Source organism: Calypte anna, chromosome 3 (genome assembly GCF_003957555.1).
Source record: "Calypte anna isolate BGI_N300 chromosome 3, bCalAnn1_v1.p, whole genome shotgun sequence".
Taxonomy (NCBI): Eukaryota; Metazoa; Chordata; class Aves; order Apodiformes; family Trochilidae; genus Calypte; species Calypte anna.
The window spans coordinates 364,649-381,296 of NC_044246.1; the positions used below are offsets into that span (position 1 = coordinate 364,649).

The 16,648-nt window shown below is 40.6% G+C and overlaps 1 protein-coding gene across 1 annotated transcript in view; it reads left to right on the top strand.

Moving 5' to 3' along the window:
* Window positions 1–16,648, top strand: part of CFAP61 (cilia and flagella associated protein 61) — a 98,003-nt gene that overhangs the window by 41,703 nt on the left and 39,652 nt on the right. Inside the window, exons 17-18 of the mRNA XM_030447736.1 lie at window positions 1,032–1,159; window positions 15,266–15,364. Coding sequence (XP_030303596.1) covers window positions 1,032–1,159; window positions 15,266–15,364 — 227 coding nt within the window. The remainder of the gene's footprint in view (window positions 1–1,031; window positions 1,160–15,265; window positions 15,365–16,648) is intronic.

The window sequence follows — 16,648 nt, forward strand, 5'->3', positions numbered from 1 at the left end:
CACTGCCTATTTTTCTGCAGTGCATCTTTGAATCTCCAATTATACATTCTGTGAAATGTGAATGTATACAACCCAAAGCAATAAGAAAAAATGCAAAGTATTGTATTGCAAGATGGAAACTGTTTTCTTGTCTTCTCTCAGAAACTTGAAAACTAAATGTAGTTCAGAGCAGAACACACTTGCCAAATGTAGTATTATCTCTTGACCCTTTCTTGCACAGCTGTTTTGAGAATCTCTGTTAGCTAGTGAGACCTATAGACATGACTTTAAAAAAATATTAAAAAAAAATAATATATATATATATACACAGATGGGATTTCGTCTTAACCAGTGTATGCATTAAGACCAGACAGTGAGAAGCAAGTAAGTAAAAACTGTATAGTAAGATTTTTGGCTATAGTATTGATCTCAGTGGCACTGAAATGCTAGTTTACGTATTTGACAGCATGGCTTTCAGCATAGCTGCTTTGTATTTAAGAAATGAGGAGGTTAATTCTATAATTTTGGAAGAGAGTTTTTAATTAAACATGCACACACCCTCAAGATACAAGTTCCTAGTTAATTCACAAGTAAAACTGTTCCCATAAATAAACCAGCAAGAGTAAAAACCATTCTAGAAGGTATAAGAATGGCCATAACATTATGTAAATGTTTCCCAGGTATGAAGTAAATGGTAATAAATGACAGAAGAGGCAGTGTGTTCCCCTCTCTTACAAGGACTCTCATAGCATCTTTTCCAGGAGAAGCCAGACCATTAAGCTCTGCTAACTTTCTGTCACCTATTAAACATGCTCATACTTCAACGTTTTAATATCTCTTATCTCCTGAGCTATCTTGTGGTGTGCACAGGAAAACCACAGTATTATTCATGTCAGTGAGTCACAGTAAGTTTTGTATGAATGCAAGGTACTGCGCAACTGATGGTTTAATGATTCTTAGCAGGATTTTGCTTTGGGGGATTTAAAATGCATTTCTCTGTCAATTTACATGTTGTGGTTTTGTTTTTTGTTTTGGTTTTGGTTTTTTTGCAGTTGAGTTACTCTTTGAACCACATAAATCGAAAGCTGGTACTGGGATCTAAAGTATCTGTCAACACTAGAGTTGTGGTGGTTGGTGCATCTGATGTTGGAATCTCTTTCCTGGAAACACTCATTTTTTGGTAAGTTTTTTCTTTGGTTACTGAGAAGAATGTGTTACCTTTGTTTGAAGGGGCTAGCTTCCTCCCTTTAGACTGTGCTTTGAGCCTGTATCCAAGTACCAGATGTTCGAGGTCTGAGTGTCTGCAGATGGAAAGGGACAGGCACTTCCATCCTGGCTGGCTCTGGAACTCAAAGTGCTGACAGAGTTGCTAGAGATCCTCAAGGAGAAGATATGCTGAAAATGAGAATGCCACTTACTTAAAATCTCTTTGACTGTTGTTGCACAAAAATCCTTTAAGTGGAGGTTAAGTCCATAGGCTCTCGTGTGTGTTCCAAAGCAGTATTGATCTTTAAAGCCAGTTGTGCCCAGTGGGATGACAAATCCCTGTCTGATTCCCTCCCTTCTCTTGCCTCGCTGTCATGCTGTCTTTTCAGAGCTGTGAAAAAATGAACAACATAAGCTTGGGGAGTTGCAATCTCACTGTGATTCTTCTGATTCTGATAAGACCTTTTGATACCTTTGACTGACCTCCTTTCTTGGCTCTGACATTTTTGCTGTAGAGGCTGGAGTGGTGTAGGAAAGGTCTAGCAGAGGACACTGCTCTCTGGCAGCCACAGCCTGCTTGGTCACCCAACTGAGAGCACAGGACACCAGCATACATTATAGAATTTTTCATCAGTTAAACTGCAAAAAGAATAAAAATGCTGTGGCTGTGCTTGAGTTATGCAAACTGGAGTTAATAGCCTGTATAAACTGATTGAGAAGGGGAATAAAAGTATACAACTGTTCTTCATAACTTCCACTGCTTAACTATCGCTGCTTTCACTTTCTGTGCAGTGTCCCCTCTATACCAGCTTTAGGGGCTTATGTGGAAGTCAGGCTGTGTATGTAATAGTGCATTTCTGTCGTGATCTTATTTTCCTCAGAGATCAAGCATATGTACCAGAAATATCTTTAGAGACTTGCAGAAATGAATGTGAAGTGAACAAAATGTTCATTGCAAAACCTAAGGGAGGCTGGAAGTTTTATGGCTGGCAGAGGATTGAAAGTTTTGGTAGTTTTTTTCAGTTAGGCCAAGAGTTTGCATTTCTACAACATGCATCACAAATTTAAATATCAACATGGCTAGAGAAGAAGTTGAAGTGCTGTACAAATTTTGTTACGTTTCGGGAGCAGTGCAGAAAAAATACCTGCTACTTGCTGGTTTTGCTTAGTTCCTGACTTCTTGTAGAACATCCCTTTGTTATAAATGACCGAGACTCAATATTCTGTTAATGGTTTAATTTAATTAATAAAATTGCAATAAGCAAAACAGGGCTGGGGGCGTGGGGAGTCTCCGCTCCACTCACACGCACAACCCCTAAAACTCTGGAATTACCTTTTATTGATTACAATCTATGCATATTCAAAAGGAGGTGGGTTTACATACATATTCATAGGATTACCTCATGCCATTGTAACATTCATGATAGGTGGAGTCTGGGTGGAGTCTTCTTTTTGGGGAGATATCCGGGGGTTGTCAGGGGGTCTTTGGATGAAGTAAGAGGTCTTCCTCAAGCTTGAACTTTTTACCTTTCTTGATTTCACTGACTTCATTGTATTGTTACAAGGTGATATCAGGCCCTAGCCATAACTTTCCCCTTATCTGCTGGTTGTGACATCTTTATGTTCTTTTTGTGCAGATGTTCACATTCCATTGGTGCCTAGTTAGCTTTGGCAGTGCCTTGTTTTAAGAACAGGACCTACACTTTTAATTATCTTTGAGACAGAAGTTAGCCTCGTTAGGGCCTTGTATTGTTCACACTGTTTCAGTGGAAAATTCCATGTCTCAACTGCTTTGTCTAGCCCCCTATTCACTTCTTCCTCTGTTTAATTCTTTCCTGAATTTTACTGGTTAGGAATACAAATTCATCAACATATATTACACCTTCTTGGGGTAAAATAATTTTCCTCTCATCTTTCTGTTCTCAGCACATTTTAAGTTTTCAGTTCCACTCAAAATTCAGTTCAAAATGTACTTTAAAGCTATTAGCACTTTGTTGTTGTTCATCCTGTGCAGTTTATGACTATGCTTTCAGTATAAAACACTGTGAGGGAAAACCAAAGTGCGTCTATGCTCCAGTCAAGTCTGTCAGCTCTGGCTGTCAGCTAAGTCCTTCTTCTCCACTGCACAGGACATACAGATATTATTGTGTGTGGGACAGCCCTCTCTAGGTGTCCTCCTCTGAGATACTTCAACTCAGACTCCTCAGCCAGGAGTTTTGTCAGAGACATGTTCTAACCTAGGGTTGTTGCAGAACGTGTCCTTCCTGTGCAGAGGAGAGTGCTTGTCCTCAGTGCTGCACAAATGGAGTGCTCCCACTTCAGAGACACTGAGTGTTGGTGTGAGATGCACAGACCAGGCAGCCAGCACTTAGTGCAGAATTTCATAGAATTCATATTCACATGTGTAAACTTAAGAAAGATGTTTTTTTTAATTTTCACATCAACAGCAGATAGTCTCCTGATCAATGTGAAGGCCCTTTAATAGAATTTAGTCTAATTTACTTACAATTTTCTAGCATTCTTTGCAAAGGTTACATGCACTAAAAATAGCTAGATTGAATCAATTCATGAGCCCCTAATCCTTAAAAAGAGGAAGCAGTTTTCTCCTCATTATCCTTTGTACTTAATTATTTGACATTATTAGTCACCATGGAAACACACGACTGTAATTCACTTACCTACATAACAATTATTAGAACTAGATTTTACAAGTGTTTTCAACTTGTTTGAGGATGAAGAAATGCATTTTTCACTTAGGAGAGAAACAGTCCTGAGCGTTACCTCTCCTGGCTGCCTGGCTGGGGCAGAGGCTCTTGGGGAAGGAGACCTTCGGTGCTGTCACTCCTGGGGCAGTACTGTGGAGCAGAGACTCATCAACCCGAACCGAAACCGAGCTTTGCCATCCGTGCAGCAGCGGGGAGCTCCGGCCCGGCTGTGTCAGCCCCTGGAAGCAGATGGTTGCAGAGGTCAGAGCAGCGCTGCACCCACGGAGGTGCCCGTACTTCAAAGGGCAGTGCAGAAATGCTGGGAATGAGTCTGTGGAATGCCTGCCAGCAGGGGAAGCTTCTCCCCAGAGCCCCGGAGAATTGCGTCCCTTGTGCTTAATCTGTCGCTAGGTCAGTGAAGGTGATGTCTATTATTCATGTTTCACCATTCAAATACATATCTCCTGCTGATTTTTTTTTTCTCGGGGTGTAATCACACGCAGACATGTGTTTCCAGCTGTAGTGCTACTTTTCCTGCAGGATGAGTATGAATTTTTAATTCAAGAGCCAGGCACGTGTCAGAGCCTCGCCTGAGGCTGCGGGACAGGTGGGGAAGTGGCTCCGGATCCACTCGTGAGGAGCTGCGGTGAGCTGGGCAGCAGAGCTGGGGAAGGGGGAGCGCCAATTGCGTCATAAATTGCTGCAGTAATTAACTTCCCTGCAGGAGCGTGGCAAGCAGGGAAGGAGTTGTGACTCCCGCAGTTCCTGCGGGAGGCTCCTCAGGGGCAGCACCCGGGTGCGCTGCCCCGGCACAGAGCCGGCGCCTGGGTCACTGAGCTCCAGGGCACGGCTTGGATAAATTGCAGCAGCAGCTCGTTTGTTGGAGCGGTGTAAACTCAGCGATGTTCAGTCTCGCCAGGAGAAGTCGCAGCAGAACAAATACCCCCTTGAGAAGCAGCAGCAGCTCAGCCCGGCAGCGCAGCCCCTGCCTCCATTGTTCTCTGCCCTCCAAACTGCTGGTGCAGGCTGCTGCTCCTGCCTCTCCTTTGTTGTGGGATCTGGGGAGAAGGCTCTTTCAGCATCCCAGTGAATCAAGGCAAAGAAACTCCAAACAGAGGTTAAGCTGAGATGCAATTTTTATTTATTTCTAGCTTCCCTTCAGTGACTTGGTCTTGGTGGAATTCTAAGGAAAAGAGTTTTAGCAGACATTCTGGTAAATATGTGTGTGGCCCCACTTACTTTGGCTGTACTGTGAGACACTAAAGTTGACAAGCTATCATCAATTAAGACCCTCAAAAGGAAGCTGAGTTAAGACTAAGAAAGAAAGTTTTAAAAAAGTTACCCTTTTTTTCTCATCTTGGGTGAGACCAAGTATGTGTGTACTAAATCTATAAAAAAAAAAGATGTTTAAAATATTCAAACTTGCAAGTATTCAATGAACATTGTATCTGAGAATGATTTGCAGTGTAAAATGTTTCAGTGAATACAGAGTATCAGGGCCTACTGATCTGAGAAAAGGGGTAAAGAGTTCATTTCAGAGTTCTGCAAGGATCAGTTCTTGGAGGTGAGACTTAGCAGGAAAAGTATTAACCACCGTTAAATAATTTATTTAAAAACCTGTGAACAGCTAGCAATGAGGATACTGAGTTGCACAGTACTCAGTTAAAGCAGTATTCCCCTAATTGTGTATGCTGGTGAATGTAAGCTATAGGCCAGCATTTCATATTCCCAAGTATTGAGATGCTTTAAAAAAGAACTTCATCACTGAATACTAATTTAGCAGGAGGGCAGAGAGGTTTTTTGTTACTTGTTTTATTTGTAGTTTCAGAATGATGTTCATGGCAGCAGTGTTATGCCAGATGAATATCCACTTTTTAAAAATGGCATTTTCAGTTTATTCTGGTGGCTAGTTCACAGAACAGCATGCTAAATAGTGCTCCCTGACAGCAGGTGATTGAAGTTTGGCTGCAGGAACACCAAAAGCTTGCTCACAGCAGTATCTTGTCATTGGTTCCAGTGTAGTGAACCAATTAGCTTTTTATCCACCTCTTTGCATATAGCTGTGGAAAGCTCTATTGTCTTCTGATTATAGGGAAAACCCTTTTAATCCATAATTTCGAAAGCCTTCTTAATCCAACCTCTGGTATAAACAATGACTTATTCTCTGAGGACATTGGAAATATACATAGTGTGCTACACAAAATAGCAATAAATGAATGGGGGCTTGGATCACATTATATGAAAATGTTGTGCAATATATTCACCTTTTCATTTGGGTGCATCAAAACAGTTATTGCATTGAAAAAGAAAATGGATTAAAGTATATTTTTGTCAAAGCCCTGAACTTTTGAAGTAGAATTAGAATCTAACACAGTAAATCTGTGAGGTTTTGCCTGTAGGATGGTTTTCCCTTTGTGAGTTTAAGTTACCTAAATTAGTGTAGAAATGGTAAGGATTTTCAAAGTGTGGTTTCTGATGGAACAGCTACAACTGCTGTTATCTGGCAGCACAGGATTGTACAATATCCTGCACATCTGTCCTGCCTGGCAAGAGTTAGCATAATGCTTGCTGTTTAATTAGGCTTTTATCTTTGCATTTGTCTGAGAACATCTGAAGCCTTTCATGTTGCCTGTCACTAATTAGTTGACTAATTAAATAGTTAGTGCTTACTTGCTGATCACAGAGCTAACACCTAATGAATGGTTTAGTGATCATCATTGTTTCATACTATCTATCTTTGCCACACCAGTTGATCTACATGTGCTTCCTTTGGACTGCCTTTTTTCACACCAAGGCAAACCCAGAAAAATGTTGTAGTCCACAATGTGTTCAGTGTCACTGGGCCTGCATCCCTCAGACATTGTTGCCTTCCATCATTCCTGGTGAATGGAGATCAAGGTGTGACAGAGATACATCAGACAGGTGATATCTGGCCTTGTTTATTTGGGATCACAGTGAGTGCTGTCAGTGACTGGTACCAGACATAAACTTGGAGAGAGGATACGGGTCAAGATCAGCCCCCCTGACAGCCTCCTGACTTGCCTCTGCCAAAAAATTATAGTCTTCTAGCACTGAGGTGTGCTTATTTTATATATTCTTGCTCTAGAGGCAGTTACCAGTTTTAATTAAGATTATTTCAACTTTAAGTACTTGTCCTTTAAACATATGCAAAAATTTTTCTGAGACCAAGATATTCTTTCACCTTGTAAATTTGTATTTGTAGGCTTTATTTCATTACTATTAATATATGAATACTCATCACTTCTTGGTGCATGTTAAAACTGTCTTGGCAACAGAAAAGGCCTGTTTCAGAATTGAAATTACTCACAAGAATTATTATAGATTTCTACTTTGTATTTATCACACCTCTTCTGGTGACTAAGTATGACATCAGCATGGCTGTTCCAGCAGCTTTGTGCAGATCTTGGTAACCTGACTACCCGAAGCATCTGGTGGCTCTCAGCAATGCTGTTCAAAGCAAATAAAGAAGCATTCGAAGAGCAAACACTGTGCACAGATTTTCCAGTCCTCTGCTGAAGCAGTGGAGGAGATGTACTTTCTCTTCTGTACAGATTTGTTTCCCAGACCTGTTGCAGAGGTGTAACTATGAGTGGTTCAGAGCAGCCTACAGACTGCCTGTGGGTTAATTATGAAGCACAGAAAACTGTTCAGGCTGCTGTAGTGGGTAAAAAAATGAGTTGACTTGTTGTGATCCTTTCATGGTTAGTGTTGATTTGATTCCTGTTGGTGTAACGTTTGTGCTCTACCAGGCAGAGTGTGGGTTGCAGCAGCTGAAGATCACTATTGGAAGGAACTTGCTTGTTTCTGAGTGTCTGGTGAGCTGAAAAGGGAAGGTTCCTTTTCTGGGTTGCTGTGATTACCCTCCAGACCCCAGGAATGAGATGAGTCTGGATGCAGTTTACATTGCAATGAGCATCTCATTGCTCAGGCAGCGTAATGAGGTGGTGACTCTATACATGCTGTAGTCCCTGGGTTCCCCAGACTTCTCAAGTAGGTTGGTGAGGGTAGGTGGAGCTGCCCAGTGCTGTTGCTGGGCTGCTCCCAGTGCCCATGTACCAAGCTGCTTTGTGGTGTGAATTGTAACATATTGTAGTGTGTCCTTTGCTTGCTGAGGAGCCTGGTGGTCAGCAGTGCCTCTGCATTAATCAGATATAATTTCAGTTTCATGTGAGCTGCAGGGCATGGGCCACCTGGGAAGGAGCTGTTGGAGGAGTCTCAGGTTGCCCCTGTTCTCTGGGCTGTTTCATGTCCAGGGATGCAGTCTCAGCCAGGCAGCTGTGCTCCTCGGGCTGCCAGGGCTGCAGGTGCTGCCAGGCCCAGATCCACAGCTGTACCCTGCAGATGTTTCAGACCAGGAATTTTGGCCCAGCTGACTCCTCTGCCAGACATGTCCTTGTCCTTCCTGGGCTGCCAGCTTTCTGACAAAGGACATGGTGCTGGGGTGGTGCCTCAGAACATGCAACTTTTATGAGAATCTTCTCTTTCTGCCTGCTCTTGCTGTCAGGAAGAGAATGTACACAGCTAGGACAAGAACATTGTTACACATCTCAAGCCCTTCAAATTCAAGGGAAGTCAATCATTTAACATGTACAGGCTTTGCTAGGGTGTATACTTTTTCACCTGGGTGAAGGCAGTGTTGCCAAATCTACACCAAGAAAGGCCACAAGGTCAAAGTACTGTTATCCTCTGAGGTAATAGGGGAAATTGAGGTCTGGTAAGTAGACAGATAGAAAAAAAATCAAAGCCCTTTAGTTTTGACATGGGTGGCTGGTTAATAATATTTAATGTGTCCAGTTAACAATGTGGAATTTGTAGTGTGTTATTCACTGAAACATTCACATAGGAACAGGCAAAAGAGCAAAATTTCAACTGCACTCTAGTTTTACTGCCCAATTTATGGTATCTTTATTTGTGGAAAATAGTGTTGATGTCTCTCAACTGTGATTTTGAATCTTCCAGGTGATTAAATTTGAACAGCTAGAGACCATAACCACCAAGGTCATAATCAGTTTTCCCTCATTTTCTGTCTAGAAAAATAATTGCCCTGTTTTATACATTGAACAGGATGACATGCTGAAACATTTATGGAATGGAAATCGAAATTTTAGTAAGGAAAAGCTCTCACTGAAGTAATGATTGGATGGTACTTTGATTTTGTCCAGTTCAAAACCAATTTAATGTTTGGAATAATATTGCCAATCTTATGAACTTCAGAGCTGTTGATGTTCCCACATCAGGAGATGGATGTGCCTGATTCAGCCAGGTAGTTTGTGAGTGCCAAGGAAAATGCTCCTCAGGTTTTCCAGTTCCGTCAGGTAACAATTCATACTGTATGGATTTTGTGCTGATTTCAATAAACTAGATCTGGATGGATGGGTGTTTGAAAGAAGAAGCTATAAAAAGACATATTTGGTACTGTACAGGGGCAAATTGAGATCTTAAGGTGATGTAAAGCTACCCAAAAAGAGAAATTAATAAAGGAACTGAAATGCAGCAACATCAGAGTTACTGATGTTTTTTAATCGTAATTTCTAGGAAAAGGGCCAGCACAAAGGAAAAAAGACAAGCATTAAATTTACAAGATGGAAGGGAATCTAGTACTAACTACTTAAAGGAAAAAACCCAGGAGAGCACTAATTGATCTACCCTAGCAGGAGAATAAAAATTTAACTGGAGAGGAGCAGTTTTTGAGACAGGGAATTGAAGCAGGGTTGGCCACTACAGGGGAAGGATTCCACATGAGCTAGGATCAGTGAGGAGACACAGAAGCTTTGCAAGAATAAGCAGATCTTAAACATGAAAAAAACCCCAAGTATTAAATTCATTATTTGTGTTCCTATCCAGCTCAAGTGGATAAAATTGGTTCCCCAACAAATATGAGTCAGAAGTTGCAGTGAATGATCACTGTGGAGAAGAGAACACCTTCCAGTAGGCATACTGGGGGCCAAAAATATAGTTATCTTCACAATGGTGCTTGTAAGGCTTGTAACAAGTTTGTGGTTTGGTGTTTTGGGCTTTTTGTTGGTCTTGTGGGTACTAGACTTCAGCACTAAGGAGTTGCCTCCAAGTCCTGTGTAGAATCAAACCATTAAGTTCAAAGTTTGGAGAGAGACCTTGTGAGAAAAAGCTGCCAGCTGGGGAGGGAGAAACACTTGAAATGTGCTAGTTAAAGATCAAAGTAAATATTGCCTGTTTTTTTTAATGGATTCTTGGTAAGATTTCAGAAGTGGTGACAGTGGTGGCTCTCATGGCCTGGGCTTATAGGCAGCAGCTCTGTGGAATGCAGCATCTGATAAAACTGACTGTCAGTAAACCTGGTGGGAAGTTTGTGAAAAAACAGTGTCTTAATAAAAAGCACTCTTCCATCAAAGTGTAAGGTTTTGAAGGGAGAATGTTGTTTTGGCATCAGGAGGAAGTAACTGGGACATGATGAAATATTTTTTTGAGGTGTCATTCAAACAAAGTGGCTCTTTTTTTAAAAAAGAAATTACATCTTTAACTTTTTTTAGAATCAGAAGCCAGCATTTTAATCCCTGTTCTGGACAATTTAGAAGAGTGTTTTCTGAAATAAAAAAGGTGGTGAATTTTACCAGTGTTATGACCTATCTTGGAATGGAAAGAATCTTGTTCTGGGAAGACAAAAACGTGAATTCTCCTAGTGAAGGAAACAACCAACTTCTCTAGACCCCTGTCAAAAGTGGCAATCAAATTAAATCTACGCTGCCAACAATTAGATTAACTTATCTTTTTATTCTCCTCAGAGGTGTTCTTTATGTCTTTTGCTGGTCTTGGGAGGAAGAGACATCCTGGATGAAGTTTACAGAAGAAACGAATATGTGGAAAACCCCTTTCCTGACCTCTGCATTGAAAAGTGTCCCAGTAAAGACTTTATTGTTGTCCCCCCTTTCATGAGCAAATTCATTCACAATCTTAACACTTTTTCCTAAGGTTGATCCAATGGAGAACTGGCTTATCTTTGTTTACTCGTAATTAAAGAGGGATAACTTGGAGATGGACATCTGTTGGTGAGCAGTTAAGCTGCAGTCCCATCCTGAGGTCTGTAATTGATGCACTTACATAAGGTTCTTGAGAGCAGACGCTTCTGGTAATTGTTGATACAAACAATAACCCCTTTCTGCTGCCTCTGTTACTGACTCTTGCTGAAAGCTTTATAACCAAGTGTTGCAGGATCAGCTGAGAGCCTTCATACTGCTCGAATGGCATCATGTACCATCACACAGGGAAGCAGTCTGGCTTTTTCACATATCTTCAGTCTTGATTTTGCATTGGTTTCTTACTTATCTGAGGCAAACATAGCTGCCCAGAGAGTGGGAGGAAGTGGAGAGAGGGGAGAGGCTTTTACAGCTCTTCCAGTGAAAGCAATGGCCTTTGTCCAAGCAAACAAAAGCAATCTAGTATAATGGCAACGTGGAAACACATTACTTGTAAAGATTACTTAAACCTATAGTGCTAAGTAAGGCGTTTTCCGTTGAGTGAAACTAGGAATGAGGGGGGATTTCTGTGTTAATAATATTAACAACTTTGGTGAGCTGAGTGTTTCTGTTTGTAGCTTTGTCTAGAGCTGGAAAAGTTATTAAGAAATCTTTTCCTTTTGGAAAAATCTGTTCTTCCAGTCACATCCCAATTACATTGTTCTTGAAAGGCACTGACCTTCCCTTAAAAAAAAAAAAAAAAAAAAAGTCCTACTTTGGTAAATTGTTATATTATTTGGGAAAAAGAGAACTACTGTCTGTATCTGCCTGTGACTTGTACCTGAACACTTTAAGATTCTGTTGTTCACTGAACATCATGTTATTGCCTGCTAGGACTCTTATCCTTATATCTCATTCTGGGCTTCTTCCTCCCACCAAAAATCTTAAAGCTTCCTTTTTTTAATTGCAAGACATAGATTTCTCTGATTTCCATGTTTCATTAATGCAGGAATTTATATTAAAGTTTCCAGCATCTAGTGCTGAGAACAGACTAATTTGTTACTATTTTTAGAATAACTTAGAGTTGTTTTTACAAATGTTCTGCCACAGGGAAGTTGAGGATACAGTATAATTAGGACTTTACTTTTGGTTAGGTTATAATTCCAGATATTAAAATTACTTTTTAAAGATTACATATAGAGGAGAATAGTGCACATAGTTAGCTATTTTGGTAGCCAGATAAAGCATTAGCTTCTGTCAACCTTTTTTATTTTAGTTTTTGTAATAAACAAAAAAATGAAGGGTGATGCTTTGTTTCAAAGAAACTGAAACGCTTACGTTTGTGTAGACTACTTCACTGCACTTTTTTTGTAGCAAGAATGATTTGAGTTATTATTTATGGTAACAAGGGATGTAATGAGAGCAATTAATTAAATCATTTGTTCAGGCAGTTTCTATTATCTAAGCTTCCATCATGATACCGTATGCAAGAGGGAAGAAAAAAGGTAGCAAGACATCAGGCAAAAATACAGAAAAACTAGCAAGGAATATTCTAAGAGATTCACCAGTGTCAGGATATATATAAATAACTAAAACTTTTTTTTTTGTTCCTTTGATTATGCTCTCAGTAAACTGGCAGTCCTCTTTGATTGTGAGGACCAGGGTGTGTAAGGCTTTTTTTTTTTTTTTGTAGCTATCCTCTAGAACTGTGCAATGAAACCCAATACCTTTTACTTATTTCCCTAGATACTCTAATCCCTCCCTGCTTTACCAGTATCTTTGAGCTCTTCTTCCCTTTGTATCCACAGCAACATGAATCCCTGCTGGAATCATTTGCTTCTGAAATGCAGGTGCACTTGTTTAATGTTGCAGTGGTTCAGGCTCTTAACTTGAAGACTTTTTCACCAAATGGGCCCCTCTGCTTTCAGCCTACTTCATATGAGGCACTGTTATATATATGTTAGCAACATGTAAGACTTTTGCTCTCCTAACATGCACTGGCTGTTTCTCAGAGCCTTTGTTGTTTTTCAGTTATTAAGAGCTTTTAGCCAGTAGTAAGTAATCAAAAGCCATAAAAACCAAACCATACTTTTTTTAGCTTAGAAATAATAATAATGCTGTATAGAGGAAAGGGGAGAACACCGCTGAGTGGCAATGTGCCTGGCAGTCACTGGTCAGAATACCCAAACTGTCACCTCCTGATAACTGGGTGTGCCAGTGCCTGAACACCCACAGTTTGCAGGGACTGAGGCGCCTGTCTGTGTATTTAAAACCCTAAGATCAGGCATATCAACTACAGTTATGGAATCAAGTGTTTGTGGCATAAGATACTAGGGTTTTATGCTTACTTGATTTAATGTTGCTGATAATTTCCACAAGTGCCAGGCTGTGCTTAAACATTTGACAAATTTTGATACTTAGTTGAAGGGGATTTTCACCTCTCTTTGAAAACGTGACCATTATTTGCATGACATTGTGCATGGTGCTTGGTGACTGCTTGGAGCCAGGAGGGCAGCATGCTGCCCAGGGCACTGCCAGGGACCAGCCTCTGGGTCTCTGCACACCTCGTAGGCAACTTTAGTCCAACCCTCTTTGTGCCTTGATTTGTGTGAAGTGGGAATCAAAGCTACGACCGTTCTGTCAGTGTTCTAAGGAGATACCATCAGCATTTTGATGCCTACAAGATTAACCAATGCAATGGTGTGTGGGGCATATCGGAATGCCATGGGAGAGGTAGCAGTAAGTCATTAGTTGGTAAATTCTACTGAGTGAAAGGTCTGAGTTGAAGCCTGATGCTCAGTGGGGAGGAACTGAAAAAATACTGTTATGGCTGGAAATCCTGGATGGCTGTGCATCGGCTGAAAGGAGGCAGAGCATCTGCAGAAGAAAACATTATGTGACAAGATCAATAAAGTGCATCATCGTTCAGTCATACAAAAGAGGCATATTGATGTTGGTTGGGACCTGCATTCTTCCAGGTTTTTATGCTTGCTTCCATCATTTTCATCTTAAATATCATTAAATTAAATTCTGTGTCATTGTTACACCTGGATTTAGAGACTCATTGGCAAGAGGCCACACAACAAGAACTGGGTTGATTTCAGCTCTAAGCTGGAAAGAAACTTCACTGCTATGAGGGCAGGCAGGATAGGTGAATGTCTAGGATGTTTGTGTACTGTTGTAGTAATTTTCCTCATAATTCCATGTAAACTAAATGGCAAAAAGTCACACTGTTGAGGTTCCTGTAATTGCTCATGTTTGCACCCCACAAGGAAGGCTTCATAAGTGTGGATGGCATTCTGTACAATTTAAATTCAGCTTAATGTATTTGGCTCTTATTTGCATGAAGACTTCTTTGTATCACGCAGCCAGCATAATGTGGGCCTAAATGAAGAGCAAATTCTATTTACAACCACCTCTGCAGAATGACCTTAATTTAAATGAGAACCAGGCCCATAATCTGTATAAATATATGCACTCTGTTACATTAAGGTTATTTATTACATTGCACTTGGCCTGAGTATGCATGGAGATTTGCCATAGATAATCCATAATCCAGAATTAAACTATTAATATGCATTTTGAAAGGAGCAGCCATAACCTTGAAATTCCTTGGTTTAAGTATGACCTTTAACTTTGTTTGAATATATTTTTTAAACGCAGGAGTAACAAATTAACACTGGTTGACAAAAAACATTCTGATTCCTTCCTACCATTTGTATCAATCCATACTTAACTTACAGAAAGCCTTGAAGATTAGAAGGCTTAATCACTCATAATATTTATTTGTTTTGAAATGTCAGATCACTTTTAGTTCAACATACTGTCAGTCTTGTTCCCCCCCATGCTCTGGTGTTCACAAAACTAGGGTGGGAAGTATTCTTCTTTTTGTGTCCAAAGACACCTGCATCTTAGCAAGGTGATGAAATGCTTTGTACCTGGCCTGTGCAAAGGAATTGCTATCTGTGTCCTCCTGTGTCTGCCACAAAAATCTGTGCTGCTCCTTTGATGTGCCCTCCAAATTCCAGTAGCCCTGTTGCAGGAAGCAGGTCAGGAATTCTTTTTTTCCTTTCCTGCAAATTACAGAAGGTGAGCTATGAACAGCAAAGGTGTTTGAACAAAGGCTCAGTGCTTCTATGACACAATGTGTACTCACGGAAGGGAAGTCCTGCAGGAAGGTCTGAGGAGCAGAGCTTGGTAGGTGTGTGATAGAATCCAAATATCTCTGTCAGAATTGAGATAATATTGTACTGGATGCTGTGCAGATGGAAAGTCGTAGTGATGGACTGGGAAGCTAAGCTGTAAATGCTGTGTATAGCCATACAACCATACCTGAAGTGCAGTTGTGTTGTGCTTGTACCACACAGTGCCTCAGCAAACTTGCACTGCTTCAAATGTGGAATTCTGCTTTTCTCTCCACAGCCCGCATCTGAAGTTCAACAATCTGACCTTGATTTCAATCCATGGCCTTCCAGGAAAAGACCTACAGGGCTCCAAACACAGAAGATTTTTAATTAACAGGTTTGATTTAATACCTAAGCACTTCCATAGCTTCACTGGAATATGTAATACATTGCAATTCTCTATTGTCTTAAATTTTAGAGAGATAAATAGACAGCCTCAAAATAATCCAATCTCTCTATGCAACATGCACTCACCTGTGAAATAAATTGAACATCATTATTACTGGGGAAATATTGCTAAAGCAGTAACCTTTTCCTAAGTATACTGTAAAAAAAGAGTTGTAATAACAGAACTTCCTTCCTGATGGAAAGTTGCAGTTCATAGCTGCCTCACCAGAATTAGCTTTTAAATTTGAGAGCAGATTAGGAGTGAAAATTGAACTCTGCAGGGTATGATTTTTGAAAGCATCCCTGTGATTTTGGACTGTCAGTCTTCAGGAGCTTTGCACCTCAATTATAAAGGTGCTTTTGAAAGCCCTCATCTGTCCTTGATGTCCATTTTATTTATAGATTCCTGCATGATTACAGTTTAGAATTGAGAGTTGCTTTCTTCCCTTACTTATTTGCCTCCGATATTGGTGAGCACAGAGGATGCAGAGCACCTCAGAAAGCCTGATCATTCAGTCCTAAAATTCTTCAGGTCATGAAAGCAAATTTATTTGCTTCTGTGGCATCCTGTACGACAACATTGGGAACTCAGTAAGGATAATTAATGTGTAGCAATCAGCTCTGGTTTAGCAGACTTATTCTGGCACTGATGGCACAAGAACAGCTGTTTGTGCTGAGTCTCCTTCTCTGCTGCGCTCAGTGCTGTAATACAAAGGCATCAAATGCATGCACATGAGCAGAGTCCCCTTCTATTTAATCATATTACATTTAGTCCTGTGGAGGAAAGTGGGATATTTTTCATCACTCATTATCAGTACAAATTAAAGTTCCTGAGCCCCTGACTGGACACGAGCTCTGTTTGGTAGATGGAACATTTGTTCTGCAGTGACTTCAGATGACAGAGGGGGAGAAACCCAGGATTTCCTCATTCCCATCTTGTCTCACAGGTGCAAAGTGCTAGCAGGAGTGAGACTCAGCTTCCTTTCACACAAGATGTGCAAGTTTCATCTTCTTGTCATTTCACTCTCATCTCATAAACCAGGCATCTGGGTGACACCAGACATTTATCTTTTTGCTTGTGTAAAACCTGTTGCATTCTTTTTCAGTAGATGCTACAGATTCATCACTCCACAAACTATAAATGGGTTTGGAATTAGGATTATTTTTCAATGCTACTGAAAAAACCTAACAGAGTTTTGTCTGGTGTAAGTTTTCAGTATCATGGAGGTATTGA